At 43.8% G+C, this 26,414-nt stretch overlaps 1 protein-coding gene across 3 annotated transcripts; it reads left to right on the forward strand.

Moving 5' to 3' along the window:
* Positions 1-26,407, forward strand: LOC110521878 (major vault protein). Of its 3 annotated transcripts, none has more exons than XM_021599811.2 (17): positions 1-289; positions 6,585-6,754; positions 7,219-7,414; positions 9,135-9,258; positions 10,080-10,211; positions 10,366-10,460; positions 11,473-11,709; positions 11,917-12,042; positions 12,292-12,495; positions 14,926-15,161; positions 15,387-15,584; positions 15,733-15,877; positions 16,087-16,298; positions 18,658-18,774; positions 24,995-25,121; positions 25,313-25,501; positions 25,850-26,407. In XM_021599811.2, exons 2-17 carry the CDS (start codon positions 6,585-6,587, stop codon positions 25,970-25,972), a joined length of 2,631 nt encoding a protein of 876 aa, XP_021455486.2. In that variant the 5' UTR covers positions 1-289; the 3' UTR covers positions 25,973-26,407. The 3 variants fall into 3 exon arrangements, with proteins under 3 accessions (XP_021455486.2, XP_021455488.2, XP_021455485.2); XM_021599813.2 differs by lacking the exon at positions 1-289 and adding an exon at positions 484-753 and having other exon boundaries at positions 12,295-12,495; XM_021599810.2 differs by lacking the exon at positions 1-289 and adding an exon at positions 485-753.
* Positions 26,408-26,414: the final 7 nt, after the last annotated feature.

Raw genomic sequence — 26,414 nt, forward strand, 5'->3', positions numbered from 1 at the left:
GTTATGCCGCGTTCATGTGCCAGTCGGAACTTAGAATATTTCAGATTTATTAACTGTTTCTAGTTATACACGTGCTGCAACATTTCTGACTTTCCTGGTTCCGACTAGCACTTGAACGCGGTTTTTATATTTAAAAATAATAATGGCAGTACTGCGTCAATAGGCTCTTAGAGCAAAGGAACTAAACACTACAAGTGTATCTAGTACATATATGAATGGGGCGGCCTAGTGGTTAGAACGTTGGCCCATAAACTGAAAGGTTGCTGGATCGAATCTCCGAGCTGACAAGGTAAGAATATGTTCACATAACCCACTGTTCCCTGGTAGATCGTCGTTGTTATTAAGAATTTGTTCTTAACTGACTTGCCTAGTTAAATTAAGATCAAATAACAGCTGTCGTCCAGTAAACCACGTCACTTGTAATCGTTCTTCCGGGATTGCTTCCGCATGGTTTCCATTAGATAGCCCAGACACAAAGTCAAACTGTCTGTATCATAGAACATATTTTTGGCTTGCCTTCGGCATAAACGTATGAACTTGAAGATTATACTATTAGGAGTTAGGTTCAAATCACATTTTAATGAAGAGAAATTGTAGAAATAGGTGGGGTTTATGACTTTGTGGCTGTAGTAACTAATGACGGCACGCCCACCAACCACACAGAAGCGTATTAAAAGCAAAATAAAAGAGAAGCGCATTGACCATTTGATTCTGCCAAGCTAGGAGAAGAATCTGCCCAATTATTCAACAAAGGTAAGAAATTATCATAGCTACCAACTCTAGATTAGTTGGTTGCCATTCTAAAGTGCATTGAATAGTGGCAATAAAGTAGACCTAATAAATGTGGATTGCCTTAAAGCTCCGATAGTGCACTAGTAACCTTCTACTTTAAGAAATGACAAGGTTGATTTGTATGACGGTTGGTTGTGGAAGTGAAAAAGATTGTTCACAGATTGCTCTTTCAACTTAAAAAAAACAACATTTACACCTCAACTTGGTCGATGGTTTACATTTACTATCTCAACTTCTGGAATCTGCTCCAAGACATTTAAAAAGTTGCTAATAAAACGCCTAGAACGGGACTACTCTTCCAAATGAAAATGCATCATCCTTCCTTGGAGTTGATTAGTCACCGCAATACGAGGAAACACAAAGCCCGGTTTTTCACAAAAACATCTTAAGGCTATGTTCATCGATACATTTAGCCTTAAGATGATTTTGGGAAACCGGGCCTGGATCAGTGAGGACTGAATAATGTACTGTTAAAGTATTGGAACTAGCCTTTACTAGAATGTTTTGTGTTCTATTTCCTAATTCTATATGGAAACACCCAAATCACCTGGTACTGAGCTCACTGTAAAACGGATGCACTTTGCCCCCTCAAAGAAACTTTATTATGTCCATATCTCCTACACCACTGATAGTAAATGCTATATCTATTTGGTTCCTCCCTGCCTCTAAGCAACAGAGATGAACGTTATGCTCTGTGACTCTTTCTGGAACCTTATAGTTTCCACTGTGGTGTTCAATGGGCAGGCTAACTTTTCTGTGGTCTGGAAGTTGAATGTCTGGCTTAGGTAAAATCTAAGTTTAAAAGGGAGATTTATTTTGTAGACACGCACTCTTACATATGTATTTCTGCCTCTCAAACACAGGGCATTATCAATGCCAGACATGTTGCTGTGGAGACAGCAAACTTCACATGGCAGATGAGGTTTGGAGCATAAGCAATAATTGCAATTTATGTCACACCTTTTCTAGATTTTTTGTTTTGTTAAAGCCACTTCAACAGGAAGCACTATCTCTTACGCTCAAGAATGCATAACCACACCCCCCTACAGTCCAATAACTAGGACATATTTATTTTAGCAGTTTTATTTTATTTAACTAGGCAAGTCCGTTAAGAACACATTCTTATTTACAATTACGGCCTACCCCGGCCAAACCCAGACAATGCTGGGCCAATTGTGTGCTGCCTTATGGGACTCCCAATCACAGCTGGTTGTGATACAACCTGGAATTGAACCAGGGTCTGTGGTGACACCTCTAGCACTTCGATGCAGTGCCTTAGACTGCCGCGCCACTCGGGAGCACCAAGGTTAGTCTCATTGGGATCCAAAGAATCCCTTTAACAAGAAAGACCTGGCCAAAAAAAGCAGCACACAAAGTTTGACACACCGTCCTACAGTATGTGTGCACAAGCTTGCGTATGTGCCGAGTCAGAGTTGCATATAGAATCCTGATTAGTTCAATAGGATCTCTGTGGGCCTAGTCGTAAAGATTTGTCATTTAACTTTTAAAATGTATTACCTTTGACTGTGACATAAACACAACCAGTCATGATGTTGTCATCCGATTGTCAAACAATCACGTCGATGAGCTCCTTTACTACACGCACACATTCGTCCACTCAAAACATATTTCCAGCCTCCAAACAGTGGTGAATGGAAAGAGACATGCGTTACACAACAACAAAGTGTAATGACATTTAGCCATTGTCATTAGGCCAGAATTTATGCGTCCACTGCCACTAACTTCCCTGAACCAACACTTACACTTGACATTTTGTGTACCATATGTGCTTTTGGTGTCATGGATGGGATTGTGCGCTGTGAGATGGTGTGGGTGACGATGGTTGCTGTACTGTACCTTCACACCTTACCTTCACACCTAGTACAGTACACAGCGCACACCTTATAATTACTTGAACTCAATGTACACGTTATAATACATTAGCTACAGCGGGGCAAAACAATATTTAGTCAGCCACCAATTGTGCAAGTTCTCCCACTTAAAAAGATGAGGCCTGTAATTTTCATCATAGGTACACTTCAACTATGACAGACAAAATGAGAAAGAAAATCACATTGTGGGGTCAAAATGATCACAAGAACGGTGAGCAAAAATCCCAGAACCACACGGGGGGACCTAGTGAATGACCTGAAGAGAGCTGGGACCAAAGTAACAGATTCTGTCTTCCCAGCCTGGTGCAGGTCTACAATTTTGTTTCTGGTGTCCTTTGACAGCTATTTGGTCTTGGCCATAGTGGAGTTTGGAGTGTGACTGTTTGAGGTTGTGGACAGGTGTCTTTTATACTGATAACAAGTTCAAAGAGGTGCCATTAATACAGGTAACAAGTGGAGGACAGAGGAGCCTCTTAAAGAAGAAGTTACAGGTCTGTGATAGCCAGAAATCTTTCTTGTTTGTAGGTGACCAAATACTTATTTTCCACCATAATTTGCAAATAAATTCATTAAAAATCCTACAATGTGATTTTCTGGATTTTTTTTCTCATTTTGTCTGTCATAGTTGAAGTGTACCTATGATGAAAATTACAGGCCTCTCTCATCTTTTTAAGTGGGAGAACTTGCACAATTGGTGGCTGACTAAATACTTTTTTGCCCCACTGTTTGTGTACTGTCCCTCTTGCTTGATAGTTCTTGAGTGGGTGGAGGCACTGGAATGTATAGTGAAATAGCAATAGTATTGGGTGTGCCGGTTTGTGAAAGGTGTGCCTGTATGACCGATTTGTCATGTTTGGCTCAGATTTGTGTAAATGACAGGTGTGTGTACATGGTGGGAGTGTCCATAGGTTTGTCATATAAAAAGAGACATGTTGTACTTTAGTTTTTGTTCTCTTTAGCCCCCATTGTGTACCTGTTACCTGGTCTGGCCAGTTTGCGTCATTTGTCAGGTGTATTTGCTCCCACAAATGTCTGAACGTGTCAAAGGACACTGTCTAATGGGAATATTTTCTCTTTAGTTATAGCATACACTCTAGGACAGCATAAATAATAGTTCCCTGAATGCAGACAGTGGTGGAAAAAGTACCCAATTGTCATACTTGAGTAAAAATAAAGATGCCTTCATAGAGATTACTCAAGTAAAAGTGAAAGTTACCCAGTAAAATACCACTTGAGTAACATTATTTGGTTTTAAATATACTTAAGTATCAATTGTACTTGCTGAAGTATACTTAAGTGTAAATTATTTCAACTTCCGTATATTAAGCAAATCAGATGGCATCATTTTTATTGTTTCTGTCACCAGGGGCACACTCCAACACTCGGGCATCATTTACAAACAAAGCATGTGTGTTTAGTGAGTCCGACAGATCAGAGGCAGTAGGGATGACCAGGGATGTTCTCTTGATACGTGTGTGTGAATTGGACAATGTTCCTCTCATGCTAAGCATTCAAAATGCACTTTTGGGTGACAGGGAATATGTATGGTGTAAGCAGTACATTATTTTATTTAAGAATATAAGTGAAGTAGATGTACACTGCTCAAAAAAATAAAGGGAACACTTAAACAACACAATGTAACTCCAAGTCAATCACACTTCTGTGAAATCAAACTGTCCACTTAGGAAGCAACACTGATTGACAATAAATTTCACATGCTGTTGTGCAAATGGAATAGACAACAGGTGGAAATTATAGGCAATTAGCAAGACACCACCAATAAAGGAGTGGTTCTGCAGGTGGTGACCACAGACCACTCCTCAGTTCCTATGCTTCCTGGCTGATGTTTTGGTCACTTTTGAATGCTGGCGGTGCTTTCACTCTAGTGGTAGCATGAGACGGAGTCTACAACCCCCACAAGTGGCTCAGGTAGTGCAGCTCATCCAGGATGGCACATCAATGCGAGCTGTGGCAAGGTTTGCTGTGTCTGTCAGCGTAGTGTCCAGAGCATGGAGGCACTACCAGGAGACAGACCAGTACATCAGGAGACGTGGAGGAGGCCGTAGGAGGGCAACAACCCAGCAGCAGGACCGCTACCTCCGCCTTTGTGCAAGGAGGAGCACTGCCAGAGCCCTGCAAAATGACCTCTAGCAGGCCACAAATGTGCATGTGTCTGCTCAAACGGTCAGAAAAAGACTCCATGAGGGCCGGACGTCCACAGGTCGGGGTTGTGCTTACAGCCCAACACCGTGCAGGACGTTTGGCATTTGCCAGAGAACACCAAGATTGGCAAATTCGCCACTGGCGCCCTGTGCTCTTCACAGATGAAAGCAGGTTCACACTGAGCACATGTGACAGACGTGAAAAAGCCTGGAGACTCTGTGGAGAACGTTCTTCTGCCTGCAACATCCTCCAGCATGACCGGTTTGGCGGTGGGTCAGTCATGGTGTGGGGTGGCATTTCTTTGGGGGGCCGCACAGGTTGGCCCTGGGTTCCTCCTAATGCAAGACAATGCTAGACCTCATTTGGCTGGAGTGTGTCAGCAGTTCCTGCAAGAGGAAGGCATTGATGCTATGGACTGGCCTGCCCGTTCCCCAGACCTGAATCCAATTGAGCACATCTGGGACATCATGTCTCGCTCCATCCACCAACGCCACGTTGCACCACAGACTGTCCAGGAGTTGGCGGATGCTTTAGTCCAGGTCTGGGAGGAGATCCCTCAGGAGACCATCCACCACCTCATCAGGAGCATGCCCAGGCGTTGTAGGGAGGTCATACAGGCACATGGAGGCCACAAACACTACTGAGCCTCATTTTGACTTGTTTTAAGGACATTACATCAAAGTTGGATCAGCCTGTAGTGTGGTTTCCCACTTTAATTTCGAGTGTGACTCCAAATCCAGACCTCCATGGGTTGATAAATTTGATTTCCATTGATACATTTTGTGTGATTTTGTTGTCAGCACATTCAACTATGTAAAGAAAAAAAGTATTTAATAAGAATATTTCATTAATTCAGATCTAGGATGTGTTATTTTAGTGTTCCCTTTTATTTTTTTGAGCAGTGTATTATAAAAACATAATACAGATATCCCCCCAAAAATGACTTAAGTAGTACTTTTAAAGTATTTTTACTTAAGTACTTTACACCACTAAGCACAGGTGACAGTAAGCCTTGTCCTGGACTGAAAGGCACTTCTCTATTGGACATCTTTTTAGTCCAGAAGTAGGCTTGGAGCCAATCAAATTCTTGGCACATGTTCTTACACAAGTGTTTCAAAATAGCAGAGAGAGAAGCTGCTTGAGAGGAGAGCTAGATAATGGATTCCTAATGGGGGATCAGCTTTCACCTGGTCAACTCCTTCAGATCAGAATCACCGAAAGAAAAGAGGCAAGAAAGGGAGAAACATTTTACATTTTGGGCATTTAACAGACACATCCAGAGGAACTTGCAGTCAGTGCATTCCACTTACGGTAAGATGGCTACAGTCGGAGGGGGAGATTGAGATCCACCCAATGAGTCAGGAGGTCAGTGGGCGTGTTCGACATTGCAGTTGACTTTAAAGGTGTGTCGAAACGGACTGACATACAAATAACCTTGCATCATAATTAACTGCTCAATATTATTTGTAGGTCAGTCCGTCACAATTGACCTTCACGGTTTTGATGCTCTCGAACATGGCCAGCGTCGCCTTTAGGCAGTAGGGCAGGCTACATCAGGGGCCTGTTCTGGAGGACATAACATTACAGAACTTTTCAGATAGACAAGTATTGTGTAGAACAGATATATGATTATCTGTCAGATAGAATAGGAAATCGTGCCAGCTCTATTAATTATATTTCGGAACGTTTCACATCACTGAATATACCCATTAACCCTTTCCACTCCGGCCATTCCAGATGATATCCATGAATGGTGGGAGCTCAGGCGGGATGAAATTTGAGGGGCTGGTAGATGCGTCAATCATACGTGTCCCGCCCCACCACTACATCCATGTCCTGGACCAAAACACCAATATCGCCCGCGTGGAGATTGGACCGCTCACCTACATCAGACAGGACAATGAGAGGTGAGGAGTGTGTGTGTGTTGGTGCGTTTATCTGTCATTTATCTGATAAGGTCTGCGTGTAATTACCTAATTACAAGTGCGGTCGGTTGGTTGGTTGGTTTCTTCTAAGCCTACTGACGCCAAACAAGCTGTGGTTACAGCGTTACACAATGTTTGACAGCACACTTTGAATGTTGCCAAATATCACATTTATAATGGCATCTTTTACCCAGATTAAATCCATATGTGCTCCTCTGTGGCTGGTTTAAACATATGATTACTCACACATGCATACACATGAACAGGTGCATAGAGGTTGACTATATTGCTAGAGTGGAAGTAGGTGGTGCATTCTAGATGTTTCTTTACAGGTTTAGCTTAGTCAACATATGCCATGTACAAACACGTTTACACTCAGTATGTACAGTATCTGCGTAGACTAGTATTTCAGTCAGTAGGTGACTGTATTGTGTCCTCCTTCCCAGAGTACTGTTCTCCCCTGTGCGAATGACCATGGTCCCTCCTCGCCACTACTGCGTGGTTCTCAACCCCGTTGCTCGCGACGACCACGGACAGGTGCTCTTCGACCAATCAGGACAGGCCAAGCTTCGCCATGCCGACCTGGAGATCCGGCTCACCCAGGACCCCTTCCCCCTCTACCCTGGAGAGGAGATCCAGCAGGTACGGTCTGTTTGTTAGACGTCAGCGCTAAAGCCTAGGTGTTAGCAGTGCAGGGAGCTAATGCAAGTCTTCAGGTCTCGGTGCAGGGATTGGTCAGCACACAGGTGTGGTTCACTGAACCACCTCCATTACAATCCCATTGAGCTAAAGCGTAGGCATTCACTTTGAAAGATAATATAACTGTCTGGGACCTGGGTGCTAACCTGGTTCTCCTGCATGCTACACTGTGTTAGCCTGCAGAGTTAAAGCCTAGGCATTAGAAGTTTGGAGAGTTGTAGCAATTCTTATTACATGGGTGTTAATCTCTTTTTTTAAAATGTACAGTTGAATTCGGAAGTTTACATACACCTTAGCCGAATACATTTAAACTCAGTTGTTCACAATTCCTGACATTTAATCCTAGTAAAAATCCCGTTTTAGGTCAGTTAGGATCACCGCTTTCTTTCAAGAATGTGAAATGTCAGAATAATTGTAGAGAATTATTTATTTCAGCTTTCATTTCTTTCATCACATTCCCAGTGGGTCAAAAGTTTACATGCACTCAATTAGTATTTGGTAGCATTTCCTTTAAATTGTTTAACTTGGGTCAAACGTTTCGGGTAGCCTTCCACAAGCTTCCCACAATAAGTTGGGTGAATTTTGGCCCATTCCTCCTGACAGAGCTGGAGTAACTGAGTCAGGTGTGTAAGGCCTCCTTGCTCACACACGCTTTTTCAGTTCTGCCCACATTTTTTTTTTTTATAGGTTTGAGGTCAGGGCTTTGTGATGGCCACTCCAATACCTTGACTTTGTTGTCCTTAAGCCATTTTGCCACAACTTTGGAAGTATGCTTGGGGTCATTGTTCATTTGGAAGACCAAGCTTTAACTTCCTGACTGATGTCTTGATGTTGCTTCAATATATCCACATAATTTTCGTTCCTCATGATGCCATCTATTTTGTGAAGTGCACCAGTCCCTCCTGCATCAAAGCACATGATGCTGCCACTCCCGTGCTTCACGGTTGGGAGGGTGTTCTTTGGCTTGCAAGTCTCCCCCTTTTTCCTCCAAACGTAACAATGGTGATTATGGCCAAACAGTTCTATTTTTGTTTCGTCAGACCAGAGGACATTTCTCCAAAAAGTACAATCTTTGTCCCCATGTGCAGTTGCAAACCGTAGTCTGGCTTTTTTATGGCGGTTTTGGAGCAGTGGCTTCTTCCTTGCTGAGTGGCCTTTCAGGTTATGAAATTGCTCCCAAAGATGAACCAGACTTGTGAAGGTCCACCATTTTTTTTCTGAGGTCTTTAGCTGATTTCTTTTGATTTTCCCATGATGTCAAGCAAAGAGGCACTGAGTTTGTAGGCCTTGAAATGCATCCACAGGTACATCTCCAATTGACTCGAATGATATCAATTAGCCTGTCAGAAGCTTCTAAAGCCATGACATCATTTTCTGGAATTTTTCAAGCTGTTTAAAGGAACAGTCAACTTAGTGTATGTAAACATCTGACCCACCCATTGTGATACAGTGAATTATAAGTGAAATAATCTGTTAACAATTTTTGGAAAAATGACTTGTGTCATGCACAAAGTAGATGTCCTAACGGACTTGCCAAAACTATAGTTTGTTATTAACAAGAAATTTGTGGAGTGGTTGAAAAACAGGTTTTAATGACTTCAAGCAAAGTGTATGCAAACCTCTGACTTCATGTATGTATATATAATATCTATATATCTCCCAGCACGTGACAGTGCTGCAGATCGTCTACCCAGACACCGCCCTGCGCCTTCAGGCTCTGCTGGACTTTGAGGAGGTGGGAGGAGAGAAGAGGGTGGCTGGAGACGAGTGGCTGTTCGAAGGGCCAGGTGAGTTCTCTGGGTACCACTCCTAACACATCTATTACAATTTACTTCAGTCCTTACAGTGGTCATATTGATAAATATTTTTTTTTTACCAAATCAGAGCATTGATTTAACAAGATAACTAGTGCTCTTTCAATTTGTTTCTAATTTGACTTGTTGAAGTCAAATCCAATTGGATTCATCACATACACAGTTTACAGCAGGTATAAAAGGTGCAGTGAAATACTTTCTTGCAAGCTCCCTCAACAATGCAGTACAAATCTCAATAAAAAATAACAAGTAGTAGAAGAAAGTAGTATGCAAGAAACGTAGTACATTCCACCCTAGTCATAGACTGTTCTCTCTGCTACCGCAGGGCAAGTGGTACCGGCGTGCCAAGTCTAGGTCCAAGAGGCCTCTAAACAGCTTTTACCCCCAAGCCATAAGACTCCTGAACATCTAATCAAATGGCTACCCAGACTATTTGCATTGCTGGTGCTACTCTGTTATTATCTATGCATCGTCACATTAACTCTACCTACATGTACACATTACCTCGACTAACCGGTGCCCCCGCACATTGTCTCTGTACTGGTACCCCCTGTATATACTGCTGCTCTTTAATTATTTGTTACTTTTATTTCTTATCCTTTTTTTTTAAAGATTTTTTTTTCTTAACTGCATTGCTGGTTAAAGGCATTTCACCTGTTGTATTTGGCGCATGTGACAAATATACATTTTTTTTTTACATTCCAAACAGTATATAGTACCCGATTCCAAACACAGCCTGATTGCCTAATAATGCTTCTCTAACCCCCGACCCTTAACCTCTACCCTCCCCATAGGGACGTACATCCCCAGGAAGGAGGTGGCAGTGCTGGAGACCATCAAGGCCATGGTGATCAAAGAGAACCAGGCCATCCGCCTCCGAGCGCGCAAGGAGGGCGTGGACAGGAGCGGCGTCCGCAGGGTCACTGGTGAGACACATATACTGTATTTTATATTTTTTATTGTGCATATAATGTATGTACACAAAAGTAGCAGATGTTGTATCGCTATCATACACAGATTTGCACACACACAGACACACACACCTACCTAGCTGAGTGATTCCCTGTGTGTTTTGTCCAGGTGAGGAGTGGCAGGTGAGAAAGGTGGGGGCGTATCTACCAGGGGCTCATGAGGAGGTCCTCGACATTGTCAACGCTTTCATCCTCACTGACAAGGTAACACCGCCCTCCTCTCTCGCCCTCACTTTATCTATCACTCCCTTCCCTCCTTCACTCTCTCCCTCTTTACCAATCACTCCTCATTCCTCCTTCTCTCTCTCTCGCTCTCTCCACCATTTACTCCCCCTCCCTCCTTTCTCTCCCTCTCTTTTCTTTCCCCTCCTCTCTCCTGCCCTTTATTTTATTTTTGATTCATCCACCATCTCTTGTTCTCCCCCTCCCTCCTTGATTGGCGGTCTCCAATTATTTTGCTCTTCACTCGCAGTAGTTTAGTAGCCTAAGCTTATTCCTGACCAAAAGCCTGTTATTTCACTGACTGATAATAAATCAATGTGATTTTGTTTCACTGAATTTCCATCTGTATAGGCTATTTGTTTAATTGTTTTTCTGGCTGGGAAAATAAGTGGAGGTGGTATATCTCTTTTTTTTTGCATGCAATGCAGCCTAAATCAAGATTAGGCCTATTATTTTGCTTGCGTATTAGCAACTCCAAAAACCCACGGAGGTTGTGAAATATGAATATGAGACTTTCGTGTTTTTGAAAATGGGATTGGATATTATTTTCTATCTGTATCATGGTGAAGATGAGATCCTACGCCTGCTTCTAACGAGGTGGAGTGAGGTTAGGAAAGGGATGAAACGTTGATTTAAAAAAAAAAAAAAAAAAATGCATGTTTCAAAATGTAACTTAAATCAAATAAAAATGAATAGCGGTTCCACACATCCCCGTGGGAAAAATATTATTTGTATTTTATTCTGTTATATTCCATTATATTCTTACTATAAAATGTCTGACTGTGATCGGATAGGTGTGTCTTGTCTGTTTAAATAAGCAAAATAGCGAACTATTGATTTCATTTGAATGGCGCAGCCAGGGCTGCACTGACCCGTAACATAGGCCTAATTAAACTCCATATGCTCTTCTATTCATTAGAAAATACATGTTATTAGTCTTGTGATGTTTTGTAGGACCTGCCTAAACAAATTCAGTTTTTTTTTTCACTCTCAGAAAGCACTGCACGTGCGAGCAATACGGCCATTCCGTGACGCCGGGGGGCGGGACCGGCGCACTGGGGAAGAGTGGCTCGTTACCATGGCGGAGCGGGAGGCACACATCCCGTCTGTTGCCGAGGAAGTGGTGGGAGTGGTCAACGTGACCACGCTGAGCAGCCGTCAGTACTGTGTGATCCTGGACCCGGTGGGACCAGACGGTAAACCACAGCTGGGTCAGAAGAGGGTGTGCAAGGTGAGACTGTGAAAGAGAGCGCTGTCTTACACTCCTTTGTTTGGTCAAATGTTTGTTTAGTCACTCATTGCTGTTTTACACACTGGCGAGGAAAGTTCAGGAAAGTTCAGTGACTTCATTTGTTTATTAATTTGCCTTTTGTAGTTTTTAGTCACTTCCCCAATTAGCTTTAATTTAACACTGCTCTCTCTCCTCTCCTCCTCCCAGGGGGAGCGTTCGTTCTTCCTGCAACCAGGGGAGCACTTAGAGGAGGGCATCCAGGATGTTTACATTCTCTCTGAGGAGGAGGGCCTGGTGCTGAGGGCCGTAGAGGCCTTCAAAGATACACAGGAGGTGAGGAAAGAGGGGGGAGGGAGGGGGAATGGTGGAAGAATTTAAATGCAGCTGGGAGGGGAAACAAATGGACCTTAGTCAAATACAACAACGATCCTTAACAGGACTGACTGGTTTGGCCGGTACACAATCCATTCAATGTACACTCTCTCTTTCTTTCTCTCTCTCATTTTCCCCCACTCTCCTTCTCTCTCTCCTTCACTCTCTCCCTCATTCTCTCTCTCTCCCTTCTCCTCTCCTCTCTGCCAGCAGGAAGAGGAGGAGGAGGAGGAGGAGGAGAGGGCCAAGCTCTCCCGGAGGGGTGGAGTCCAACGTCGCCCCGGTGACCGCTGGATGCTACGTGGACCAATCGAGTACGTCCCCCCGGCTGCCGTGGAGGTGATGCTACGGCGACAGGCCATCCCATTGGACGAGAACGAAGGGATCTATGTCCGAGACATCAAGACAGGAAAGGTGAGTTTTTACCCAGCTGAATGTTTGAAGACGGGCTACGGCCCAAATGGCAACTCGACCGTTAAGTTTAGGCAGTCATTTTGACTGATAAGGTTAGGGCTAGGTTAAACAGAACTTGACAGTACATTTTTGGCATTAATTCCAACTGGTTAATGTTTGAGATGGGCTGTTAAAACAAACAATTTAAACAAGTGCCTAGCACTGGGATTGAACCCACCATCTTAAGAGCCCTAGCTCACGGTTGAACTAGATGGTAATAGGCGCTCACATTCCTCCTAGTGGACAGTATCTCTCCACGTCTTGGGGACCAGGGGCCTCCATTTATAAACTGTGCTTATGTACAAAATATACCCCGACATGTGCGTGCTCCAGTTTTCACACAAAAGTTGGCATTTATATTAAAACAATTTCGATGTGAGAATGTGCTCACCTCTCTGGAAACTTTAGACCATGTGCATGCACATCTACTAGTGGTTGAAATATTGTACTGAAAGCTGGCAAGTAAGTGAAAATGGGGGGAAATTATGAAAATTAAAAGCAGGAAAGCATAAACAAGAATTCAGCCATTTGCTGTTAGTGAGAAGAGCAAAAATATTTTAAACATGTTTTGAATCTAAAATAATTAAGACATAGGAGTCTTCCTATTTATTATATTTTCATAACCATTGCAGAATAAATTCCTCACCTTTTCTGGCTTGTGATGAGTTCATATTCCTGAAGTAGCCATACAACACATTACCATGTGCATCACTCACTTAATTGAACCTAGTAAATAGATATAGGCTTTATGTCAAGTTTTGCAATCCCATAGGCACCGCGGTTTATAATATACAGTCAAATTTAACAGTTCATCTTTTGCGTTGAAGTAGGCCTACTGTACGCTTCTGTTAATTGCATTATTTTTTTGAAGCCAGCCATAGACAATGTTTCAGAATTCGCGGGCAGTCCATGTTTAGTTTGGGGGAAAGTCAACGCAAAACATTGTTGAATTGAAACGTTCTGCTGACAGGCAACCATTTTGACACAGTCCTTTGCCAGATTCAGCATAAATTACGCAGGTTGACATTTTTGTAATGAGTCTGGCCCTGGAAGCAGAACTGAGTGGTTTCCGCTAGATGGGTCAGCTGCATAGTCAAAATGGACTATTATCGTTCAAATTCATTAGAACAAAAATGTGCTTCCTAGTCTTCATTTAAGGTGTTGGGGTTAGCAGTGTGGTTAAGGTTAGAGTTAGGTTTCAAATCTGATTTTATGACTTTGTGGCTTTGCCAGCTATTGACCATTCTGCAGAGCTGCTTCCATTACATGAGCCATCTCAATAAATGCCAACCCGAAATAAATTACTGCAAAAGATTAAAACAACCAGCTGCACTGGCTTCCAGGTTATAACCGCAAAGTGGCTACATTCTGCATGCATATGGGGCTCCGTCAGGACTGTTACTTTTGTAACCGAATGAAAACATTTTAACCGATTTTTAATGTGGGAAAAATATGATGCAAATGCAGAATGTGATTACTCCCAATCAGCCCCAATTAGTCCTGGCCGGAGCACCCGTCGAGACCTGGCACGTTCAGCAGATGGAGCCATCGCCTCGTGATGTATACACTGTCTGTCACCAGGCCTCGACGAGTCTCCCCCTGGTGGCTGACCTGCTGTACGACACAATACATTTTATTCATTTTAAACACCAGTGGTGCAACTAGTGTTTTCTAACGGCACTGAACCAAAACAGTGGCATGCGGGAGGGAAGCAGAACTTTCATCTCGAGGCGACGGGGGACGGTGTGCAAAATGCAATATGTAGATATCGCTCCACCGTTTCCTGGTTGCTAAAATTCTAATAGTTTGCCTAATTTTTGTTTGTGACAGAATAAGCATTATTGTACCATCTAAACCACTGTGAAATATGTATTTTCAGTAACCAAAAATATTACATTTTTCTGTTTGAAGCTGTTGTACAAAATCGAAAGTCAAAGACTCAAAAACAAAACTTAACAGGAAGCATAGAAGTAGTGCACATGGAACAGATCTACCCCTTAGATCTGTCATTCTCACTGAAAGCAAGTCTATCTGTAACTCTCACTTCTATGTGAATTTGGTCGGGTCGCCCAAAAAGTTACATATTGCAGCTTTAATTATTAAATGACATAGGCATATGTATTTTAATATAGAATAGCTCATAACATTACTAATCATTGAAAATGACATTCCCAATTGATAATTTTCTGGTAAAAAAAAGTGGGATTGCACCTGCTCCATTGCTCGGGTGCCTATGATATAGTGCACCACGAACTGTAGGGGGGCCATTTGGGACGTACACTAAAACACCTGATTCGAGTAATCCAGGGAATCCATTCACCTGTTTATTTCTCAGCCTTAAATCCCCACCCACCTCATCATCTCTCTCCCCCATTGGCTGCCTGGTTCTAGGTCCGCGCTGTGATTGGCCACACCTACATGCTGACGCAGGACGAGGAGCTGTGGGCGAAGAATCTGCCTCAGAATGTTGAGACCCTCCTGGCCTCCACAAAGGACCCCCTGGCTGACCGCTCGGACCGCAGCAAGGAAGTGGAGATGAAGGACCGGGACAAGACCAAGGTGGTGTCCTACAGGGTGCCCCACAACGCTGCCGTGCAGGTCTACGACTACAGGGAGAAGAAGGCCAGGTAAACATGGCTGACAGACAGCCGGATGTGGAGGCACTGGCCCTATCCAGAAATAACCCATATACTAGCCCAGGTCTGCATTCCAAATGGCACCCTATTCCCTATATAGTGCACTACTTTTGACCAGAGCAACATTGGGCCCCTAGTGTTACATTTTCCCTTTCGCCCTCCCTCTCTCTCCCCACCCCCTCTCCTGTCATGTCCTCTCTCCCTCCCCTCTCTCAGGGTGGTGTTTGGGCCAGAGATGGTAATGTTGGGTCCTGATGAGCAGTTCACCGTGCTTTCCCTGTCAGGGGACAAGCCCAAGAGGGCCAACGTCATCAAGGCCGTGTGTCTGCTGCTGGGGCCGGACTTCTTCACTGACATCATCACCATAGAGACGGCCGACCACGCACGCCTGCAGCTGCAGCTCAGCTACAACTGGTAAGGTTTGTGGGTGGGGGGCGACGACGACGTGTGTGTGTTTGAGGATCCTCTGCGATTTGGTGTCCTTAGTCTAGTCTGTAGGCCAGCTGATGTATTTAATATCTCTACCTCTCTCTCTCTCTCTCTCTTTCTCTCACTCACTCAGGCACTTTGACCTGAAGTCTCCCGTGGACCCGTCCCAGGCTGCGGCTCTGTTCTCGGTGCCTGACTTTGTGGGCGACGCCTGCAAAGCCATCGCCTCCCGCGTCAGAGGAGCCGTCGCCTCCGTGCAGTTTGACGACTTTCACAAGGTCCGTCCCACACTTCAATCGTCTAAATCTGCACTTTTCTGGCTTTTAAATTTTTTTATACACTTTTTAATTCTACATGGCCTCCAGCCCTTGGCTATCGTAGTTAGGTCGGCCTATACGCCGCTTTGGGAAACGTGTGCCAATTGATTCAAAGACAACAATAACACCCCCACGCTTGAACCTCTTCTTTAACCCCCTCCACTCTACAGAACTCCAACCGGATCATCTGCTCCTCTGTGTTTGGCTTTGATGACAAGCTGGCAGTGCGTCCCAGCCTGCGCTTCCACCAGAACAGTCTGGTCATCAGCAGTGTGGACATCCAGTCAGTGGAGCCGGTGGACCAGAGGACCAGAGACGCCCTGCAGAAGAGTGTCCAGCTGGCTATCGAGATCACCACCAACTCCCAGGAGGCTGCCGCACGGTAGGACACATGACACACACGCGCACCAGGGGAGAACGAATGCCACCTCTGAAGCCATCGATGTTCAAGGCCAACCGTGGTACTGCAGGCATTGAAAGCATAAAACAGGATCCCCCCCATTCTAGTGAATGGAAAAATGTCAATCTTTGAATTTGTTTTTAATCATTTGAAGACAATCATGGTACCAATAATTGCTTCTAATACCACAGATATAAATCTCATTACAGAAATGTTAAAAGAATAATTTATTTGCTAATGGCAGCCTGCAGTACCACTGTCTGCCTTCAATTTGAGTTATTTCATGGGATTGGGCAGCACTGAGCTAGCCTGCAACTCACTTCCTGGAGTAGCTCAAGCTGCACATGAGACGCTATCTTAAGACTTAATTTGGCTTCAATGCGCATTTGAGTCTTCACATAGGAATGAATGGTGTCACGTGATCGATGGCTTATATACAGTGCCTTGCGAAAGTATTTGGCCCCCTTGAACTTTGCGACCTTTTGCCACATTTCAGGCTTCAAACATAAAGATATAAAACTGTATTTTTTTTGTGAAGAATCAACAACAAGGACACAATCATGAAGTGGAACGACATTTATTGGATATTTCAAACCTTTTTAACAAATCAAAAACTGAAAAATTGGGCGTGCAAAATTATTTAGCCCCTTTACTTTCAGTGCAGCAAACTCTCTCCAGAAGTTCAGTGAGGATCTCTGAATGATCCAATGTTGACCTAAATGACTAATGATGATAAATACAATCCACCTGTGTGTAATCAAGTCTCCGTATAAATGCACCTGCACTGTGATAGTCTCAGAGGTCCGTTAAAAGCGCAGAGAGCATCATGAAGAACAAGGAACACACCAGGCAGGTCCGAGATACTGTTGTGAAGAAGTTTAAAGCCGGATTTGGATACAAAAAGATTTCCCAAGCTTTAAACATCCCAAGGAGCACTGTGCAAGCGATAATATTGAAATGGAAGGAGTATCAGACCACTGCAAATCTACCAAGACCTGGCCGTCCCTCTAAACTTTCAGCTCATACAAGGAGAAAACTGATCAGAGATGCAGCCAAGAGGCCCATGATCACTCTGGATGAACTGCAGAGATCTACAGCTGAGGTGGGAGACTCTGTCCATAGGACAACAATCAGTCGTATATTGCACAAATCTGGCCTTTATGGAGGGGTGGCAAGAAGAAAGCCATTTCTTAAAGATATCCATAAAAAGTGTTGTTTAAAGTTTGCCACAAGCCACCTGGGAGACACACCAAACATGTGGAACAAGGTGCTCTGGTCAGATGAAACCAAAATTGAACTTTTTGGCAACAATGCAAAACGTTATGTTTGGCGTAAAAGCAACACAGCTGAACACACCATCCCCACTGTCAAACATGGTGGTGGCAGCATCATGGTTTGGGCCTGCTTTTCTTCAGCAGGGACAGGGAAGATGGTTAAAATTGATGGGAAGATGGATGGAGCCAAATACAGGACCATTCTGGAAGAAAACCTGATGGAGTCTGCAAAAGACCTGAGACTGGGACGGAGATTTGTCTTCCAACAAGACAATGATCCAAAACATAAAGCAAAATCTACAATGGAATGGTTCAAAAATAAACATATCCAGGTGTTAGAATGGCCAAGTCAAAGTCCAGACCTGAATCCAATCGAGAATCTGTGGAAAGAACTGAAAACTGCTGTTCACAAATGCTCTCCATCCAACCTCACTGAGCTCGAGCTGTTTTGCAAGGAGGAATGGGAAAAAATTTCAGTCTCTCGATGTGCAAAACTGATAGACATACCCCAAGCGACTTACAGCTGTAATCGCAGCAAAAGGTGGCGCTACAAAGTATTAACTTAAGGGGGCTGAATAATTTTGCATGTTAACAAAGTTTGAAATATCCAATAAATGTCGTTCCACTTCATGATTGTGTCCCACTTGTTGTTGATTCTTCACAAAAAAAATACAGTTTTATATCTTTATGTTTGAAGCCTGAAATGTGGCAAAAGGTCGCAAAGTTCAAGGGGGCCGAATACTTTCGCACGGCACTGTGTGTGTGTATATATATATATATGCATGCATGCATGCACGCTTACAGCAGCAATTAGGGTTAAGTGCCTTGCTCAAGGGCACATTGACCGATTTTTCACCTAGTTCAGCTCAGGGATTTGAACTTGTGACCTTTCAGTTACTGGCCCAACACTCTCAATTGCTAGGCTATCTTCCACCAGACACACACACCGAGGTGTTTTTGCCTGTTTGGTAAGCGTTAACACCCCCCCCCCCCCCCCCCCCCCCCTTGTTTCTCTCTCTTCTCCCTCTTTGTATTTCTCTCTTCCCTCCATCCTTCCCTCCCTGCAGCCATGAGGCAGAGCGTCTCGAGCAGGAGGCGCGTGGTCGTCTGGAGAGGCAGAGGATCACAGACCAGGCAGAGGCAGAGAGGACCAGGAAAGAGCTGTTGGAGCTGGAGGCCCTCAGGTGACCATTGATGCTGTTAAAACTAATGCACGTTAGCATCGCTTTTGGTAAATATAATGGCAGAGGGATATCATTAGCATAACGCTAACACATTAGCTTTGCCGATGGAAAAATGTTATGGCAAGGAGCTAGAATTGGCATGGCTAGCGTTAGCATTATGCTGTTCTTAGTAGTGTGAATATGAAGGTGTACCGAGTAACATTTAGATCAGAGTTCCTAACATAATGTAGCTGTTGTGTGAATGCGGAGGTTAGATCTGTGGCGCTGTGGTGAAGTTTCCTCTAGGTACAGATCTAGGATCAGTTTTCCCTGCCCCCCGCTTCATGTGTTTTGTCCAAATATTGGTGGATTCAACTAATAAAAGAATGGACAACCTGACCAGAGAGGTCCAGGACCTGAAGAACATTTTGCCGTTTTCCCAGGGTCAGCTCGGTGAGTTGAAACAGGAGAAAGGCAAGATGACCGCAATCTGTAAGTCATTGAGAGACTACATCAGTTCTGTGTGTGAATCCATGATAACAATGATTGATAAGGGAGGGACAATCAAGGTGGAATAACATGGTTCGGGACGGAATTGCCAAATCTCCACATGAGACCTGGATTGAGTCTGAGGACAAAGTGAGGGAAATGATCTCTGAGAAATTGAAGATCAACCACAGGAAGATTAGGGTGGAGCCGCGGCATCTCCCTTCAATACCAATAACCCTTTGTCAGGTCGAGCGTGCTGATAAATCGGGCGGTCCTGAGCCGTTCTATTAATTCATCAGTTCGGGCATGGGGTAGGCGTCTAACTTCTAGATTTCGTTTACCTGTCTAAAATCATTACAGAAGCGAATGGTGCCATCTGGTTTTGGCACCAACGCTATGGGGCTGCACCACTCACTATTCGACTCTTCGATTATATCAGCTTTCAACATTGTTTTTACCTCCGTCCTGACAGCTACTCTCCTTGCTTCCGGTATGCGGTAGGGTCTCAACTTCACCTTTTTCCCGGGTTCGGTGATGATGCTGTGCTGTACCAGATCGGTGTGTCCTGGTTCACCGGAGAACACTTCCTGGTTCCGGCTGACCAACTCTCTCAGCTCCTGCTTCTGTGCTCAGCTGCTCCCCCAGTGACACCTCCGCCGGCTTGGTCTCTGTGGTAGCCTTCTTCGGGGAAATGGAGTAGAGTACATAATTTGTTCCATTTCTTTTGAAAATTCACATGGTAAATCTGGGTCAGATGCTTACGTCCCTGGCTGTCTGACCCTTATAGTTAACTTCAGCCACTTTCTCAAGGACTTTGTATGGCCCATTCCATCGGGCCAAAAACGTACATTCTGAGGTGGGGACCAACACCAACACACATTGGAGAGGGCGTAGAAATTGATCTATGACCACTTTCTCGATGGGTGTCAGTGGTTCAGCAGGTGGGCTGGCCAAGAGTTGGCTAATTAGATCATGCATTTACGATCGGGGTGGACGCTGTAGGATTATACGCCCAATCATGGAATCTTTGTGCCCTGCTAATCAGGGTGTAACTATACCAGCGCGGGATTGACTTTTTCAGCCACTTGTAATGCGTCGACTGGTCAGCCGTCAGATCCTGATAGCTCTTCTGTGCCGCTCCTGACAGGAAGGGTGCTCGCAGGCTGGCCCATTTCTCATGGGGCCTTTTCTCCCTAGCCACTGTCGTCTCGAAGGCTTGGCGGTAAGCCTCGATGTCGTTAGCCTCTGTCAACTTCAGTATAAACCTACTGGGTTTGGGACGAGAGACGACTGCAGCTGGCACCTGGCTGAGTTCAGATCGCAGGAGAGCTGTCTGCTGACGCTGTTCCTCCAGCAGTTCCCGATGCATAGCCTGCTGTGCTATGTTCGCCTCCACCAGCTGTTTCACCAATGCTTCCATTGTGCTCTGTCTGTTTTAGTTATAGAGCTTGGTTTGCTTTGCCCGCATTCTCCATCACATGTAGCAGGCTCAAGGGTATGGGGTTTTCCACATCACCAAGTTCAATAACCAAACACACACAAGTAGCATAATTAGAATGCAAGTGGGGAGTTTATTAGGGAGTTTTGCACATTGGGGGGAATTCACCAACTATTTCAGTCCACAGTCTGTTCTCCTTGTCTGTTCCGTTCTGCAGGAGTAATCCTAAAACTCAGGTCCTCAGCCAATCCGGTTCGGTACACGAGGGAGGGGGGTAAATCTTTCTTCTCACACACTCCATAACACACACTTCACTCTCCGTAACACACACTTCACTCTCCGTAACACACACTTCACTCTCCGTAACACACACTTCACTCTCCGTAACACACATTTCACTCTCCGTAACACACACGCACACTTCACTCTCTGTTCTCTGCCCCTTTGTTCAGGCCGCTCCCTCTTTTATCCCCCAGTACTCCCTGGCTTAATGATCCACTCGTTGGGGCAAGAAGTCCATATAAGGCTCTGGGGTGGAGCCAGCAGGCTGCAAGATATATACATATACGTACATACACACACACACACACACAGTTGAAGTCGGAAGTTTACATACACCTTAGCCAAATGCATTTAAACTCAGTTTTTCACAATTCCTGACATTTAATCCTAGTATAAATCCTCTGTTTTTGGTCAGTTAGGATCACCACTTTTATTTTAAGAATATGAAATGTCAATAACAGTAGAGTGATTTATGGTGTAACTGAGTCAGGTTTGTAGGCCTACTTGCTCACACATGCTTTTTCAGTTCTGCCCACAAATTTTCTATGGGATTGATGTCAGGGCTTTGTGATGGCCACTCCAATACCTTGACTTTGTTGTCCTTAAGCCATTTTGCCACAACTTTGGAAGTGTGTTTGGGGTCATTGTCCATTTGGAAGACCCATTTGTGACCCAAGCTTTAACTTCCTGACTGATGTCTTGATGTTGCTTCAATATATCCACGTAATTTTTGATCCTCATGATGCCATCAATTTTCTGAAGTGCACCAGTTCCTCCTGCAGCAAAGCACCCCCCACAACATGATGCTTCACGGTTGGGGTGGTGTCAAACAGTTCTATTTTTTTGTTTCATCAGACCAGAGGACATTTCTCCAAAAAGTACAATCTTTGTCCCCATGTGCAGTTGCAAACCGTAGTCTGGCTTTTTTTATGGCGGTTTTGGAGCAGTGGCTTCTTCCTTGCTGAGCGGCCTTTCAGGTTATGTCGATATAGGACTCGTTTTACTGTGGATATAGATACTTTTGTACCAGTTTCCTCCAGCATCTTCACAAGGTCCTTTGCTGTTGTTCTGGGATTGATTTGCACTTTTTGCACCAGAGTACGTTCATCTCTGGGAGACAGAACGCATCTCCTTCTTGAGCGGTATGATGGCTGCGTGGTCCCATGGTGTTTACACTTGCGTACTATTGTTTGTACAGATGAATGTGGTACCTTCAGGCGTTTGGAAATTGCTCCTAAGGATGAACCAGACTTGAGGTCTAAATTTTTTTTCTGAGGTCTTGGCTCATTTCTTTTGATTTTTCCCATGATGTCAAGCAAAGAGGCACTGAGTTTGACGGTAGGCCTTGAAATACATCCACAGGTACACCTCTAATTGACTCAAATTATGTCAATTAGCCTCTCAGAAGCTTCTAAAGCCATGACATAATTTACTGGAATTTTACAAGCTGTTTAAAGGCACAGTGAACTTAGTGTATTTAACTTCTGACCCACTGGAATTGTGATACAGTGAATTATAAGTGAAATAATCTGTCTTAACAATTGTTGGAAAAATTACTTGTGTCATGCACAAAGTAGATGTCCTAACCAACTTGCCAAAACTATAGTTTGTTAACAAGAAATTTGTGGAGTGGTTGAAAAACAAGTTTTTAATGACTCCAACCTAAGTGTTTGTAAACGTCCGACTTCAAGTGTGTGTGTGTTGTGTGTGTGTGTGTGTACATATTTAACTAGGCAAGTCAGTTAAGAACAAAGTCTCATTTATAATGACGGCCTTATCCTATGTCAAGTGTTATTGAAGTGTTGTGGTTGCAGGTTCACTTGGCACATCTAAAGCCTTTTCTTTTGGGGTGTTGCTATAGGCCACCAAGTGCTAACAGTCAGTATCTAAATGATGTGTGTGAAATGCTCAAATGCGTATGTGTTGTAAAACAGAGAGGTCTACCTTCTTTGTGACCTGAATATTGACTGGTTTTCGTCAAGATGTCTGCTCAAGAGGAAGCTTCTCACCGTAACCAGTGCCTGTAATCTGGTTCAGGTTATTAATCAACCTACCTGGGTGTTTACAAACACTACAGGAACAAGATCATACACATGTATCGATCACATTTTTTTACTAATACTGTAGAACTTTGTTCTAAAGCTGTATACCCATCAAATGAGGTGATCACAACATCGTGGCTATATCCAGGAAAGCCAAAGTTCCAACAGCTGGGCCTAAAATAGTGTATAAGAGATCATGCAAAATATTTTGCTCTGACTCTTATGTGGATGATGTTAAAAATATTTGTTGTCTGACTGTGATTAATGAGGAGCATCCGGACACGGCACTTGATGAAATTGCTTCTTCCAATTATTGTTAAAAATGCACCTGTTAAGAAACTGACTGTAGAACTTTTAAGGCTCTACATGGATTGCTGGAATTGAAAAACTGTATGGTTGAGAAAGCTAGTGGCTATAGAGTTATCTGTCATCTTTAATCTGAGTTTAGAGGAATTCTTTTGTCCTCAGGGCTGGAGGGAAGCCAAAGTCCCAAGAGTGGTACAGCGGCCTTTACTGTTTCTAACATCAGACCTATAAGCTTGCTGCCAGCTCTTAGCAAACTGTTTGACCAAATGCAATGCTGTTTCTCTAAACAAATTAACAACAGACTTTCAGGATGCTTATAGAGAAGGGCACTCAACATCTACTGCACTGACACAAATGACTGATTGGTTGAAAGAAATTGATAATAAGAAGAGTGTGGTAGCTGTACTGTTAGATTTAAGTGTAGCCTTTGATATTATTGACCATGACCTGTTAAACTTGTGAATGGCTTTTCAATCCATATCATGGATTCAGAGCTATAGAGGGTTTTCTTTAATGGAAGCTTCTCTAATGTCAAACATGTAAAGTGTTGTGTACCGCAGGGCAGCTCTCTAGGCCCTCTACTCTTTTCATTTTTTTTACCAATGACCTGCCACTGGCATTAAACAAAGCATGTGTGTCCATGTATGCTGATGATTCAACCATATACGCATCAGCAACCACAGCTAATGAAGTCACTGAAACCCTTAAAGAGTTGCAGTCTGTTTTGGAATGGGTGGCTTGTAATAAACTGGTCCTGAACATCTCTAACACTAAGAGCATTGTATTTGGTACAAATCATTCCCTAACATCCAGACCTCAGCTGAATCTGGTAATGAATGGTGTGGCTGTTGAACAAGTTGAGGAGACTAAATTACTTGGCGTTACCTTAGATTGTAAATGGTCATGGTCAACATATAGATTCAATGGTTGTAAAGATGGGGAGAGGTCTGTCTGTAATAAAGAGATACTCTGCTTTTTTTTACACCACACTCCAAAAAGCAAGTCCTGTAGACTCTAGTTTAGTCTTCTCTTGATTATTGTTCAGTCGAGTGCTGCAAGGAAAGACGTAGTTAAGCTGCAGCTGGCCAAGAACAGAGCAGCACATTTTACTATTCATTGTAATCAGAGGGCTAATATAAATACTATGCATGCCAGTCTCTCTTGCCTAAGCGTTGAGGAGAGACTGCCTGCATCACTACTTATTTTTATAAGAAATGTTAATGTCGGAAATCCCAAGTTGACTATGCAAACAACTTACATACAACTCTGACACCCACACTTACCCCACCAGACATGCCACCAGGGGTCTTTTCACTGTCCCCAAATTCAAGAACCCATACAGTATTATATCGAGCCATTTTTGCATGGATCTCCGTTCCATCTCATATTGCTCAAGTGAAAAGCAAACCTGGTTTTTAAAAAAAACCAGATAAAGCAGCACCCCACAACGCCTCTCCACTATTTGACCTGGTTTGTGTGTATTGATATGTAGGCTGTGTGCCTTTTTGTAATACATTTTTTTGTTGTTGTTTAAATGTAGTTCTGTCCTGAAGCTGTTGTCTATTAATGCTCTGTGTTATGTCATGTTTTGTGAGGACCCCAGGAAGAGTAGCTGCTGCTTTTGCAACAGCTAATGGGGATCCTGACAAAATACCAAATCTAAAGGTGTGTCGTTGTGTTGCAGTGCGGCGGTGGAGAGTACAGGGGCAGCCAAGGCAGAGGCCCAGAGCAGAGCAGAGGCAGCCCGTATCCAGGGAGAGGCGGCAGTCAACGAGGCTAAACTGAAGGCTGAGGCCCAGCGGATTGAGGCTGTACGTATCCTCTCACTATGCTGTGTGTGTATGGTCGAAAGTGTTCTACATTGTATAATTCTTAAAGGTACACAACCAGTAGTGTGTGTGTGTGTGTGTGTGTGGGGTCTGTTGTTTTGAAGGTGTTCTACATTGTGTAATGCTGAAAGGTTCATATACTATGTGTAGCTGACCTGTAATTCTGTGTGCAGGAGGGCGAGCTGGACCGTCTGTCCAAGGCGAGGGAGCAGGAGCTAAACTATAAGTCTGCAATGGATCGTTTGGAAGTGGAGAAACAGCAGAAGCTGGCTGAGATAGAGAGCAACCGCTTTAAAAAGCTGGTGGACAGTATCGGCGCCGACACCCTGAAGGAGATGGCCAGAGCCGGCCCCGAGCTACAGGTACATAATTCCTTACATACCATAATACCGTCATATTTCTGCCACACAATACATTTGCCTGAATAAAAATGGCACCTGGAGAATCCTTAAGCTCAGGTCAGAATCAATCTTTAACATTTTACTGAGCAGGTCTGACTTTCTCCCACCCAATCTCAATTTAATTAAATTAGCTATATTGGCGAGACAAGACATTATAAAATACAATTTAGGATACTGGAACACAGGATCTTATTCAATCAGTTATAACGTAAAGGATAAATGATCATATTACCTCAATAATCTCTCTGTTTCTGTCCCTCGCTCCCCTCTTTTCCCCACTCCCTCCCTTTCTCCCCCACCCTCTCCCAGGTCAAGCTGCTCCAGTCTCTGGGTTTGAAGTCAACCCTGATCACAGACGGCTCTTCTCCCATCAACCTCTTCAGCACGGCCAACGGCCTTCTGGGAGCTCTTTCCCAGAGCCAGGGCCAGTGAGCGGGGGAAGAGAAAAGGAGGAGAACGTTGACAATAAGAGAATAATGTCCAGTCTGATAACATCCCCAACAGATGTAGGATTTCTGGTTGTTTTTTGTCTGATGTAGTAACTGACAATTAGTTATCTGTATGAGTGTACGGTGGCGATTATTCTGATGTGTGTGTGTGTGTGTACATAGATGTGTGTCTGACTAAAGACGTCCAAGTGAACATTCCCCTTGGTTTACATGGCTTATTTTACTCATCTGTTTGGTGCCGTCAATGCCCTATAAAGTGCTGCCCACTCCATGTGTTGCATGTCTATACTAACCATAATCGGGGACAATAAGGAATCTTTCCTTGTTCTGCTTCTGAGGTTTATGCAAATTTATTGAATTCATTTGTTGATCCATTTATCAAAGAAATTAAAGCATGGCTTTTCCCCGAAACCTTAAATGTCAAG

The sequence above is a fragment of the Oncorhynchus mykiss genome, chromosome 30 (assembly GCF_013265735.2).
Source record: "Oncorhynchus mykiss isolate Arlee chromosome 30, USDA_OmykA_1.1, whole genome shotgun sequence".
Lineage (NCBI taxonomy): Eukaryota > Metazoa > Chordata > Actinopteri > Salmoniformes > Salmonidae > Oncorhynchus > Oncorhynchus mykiss.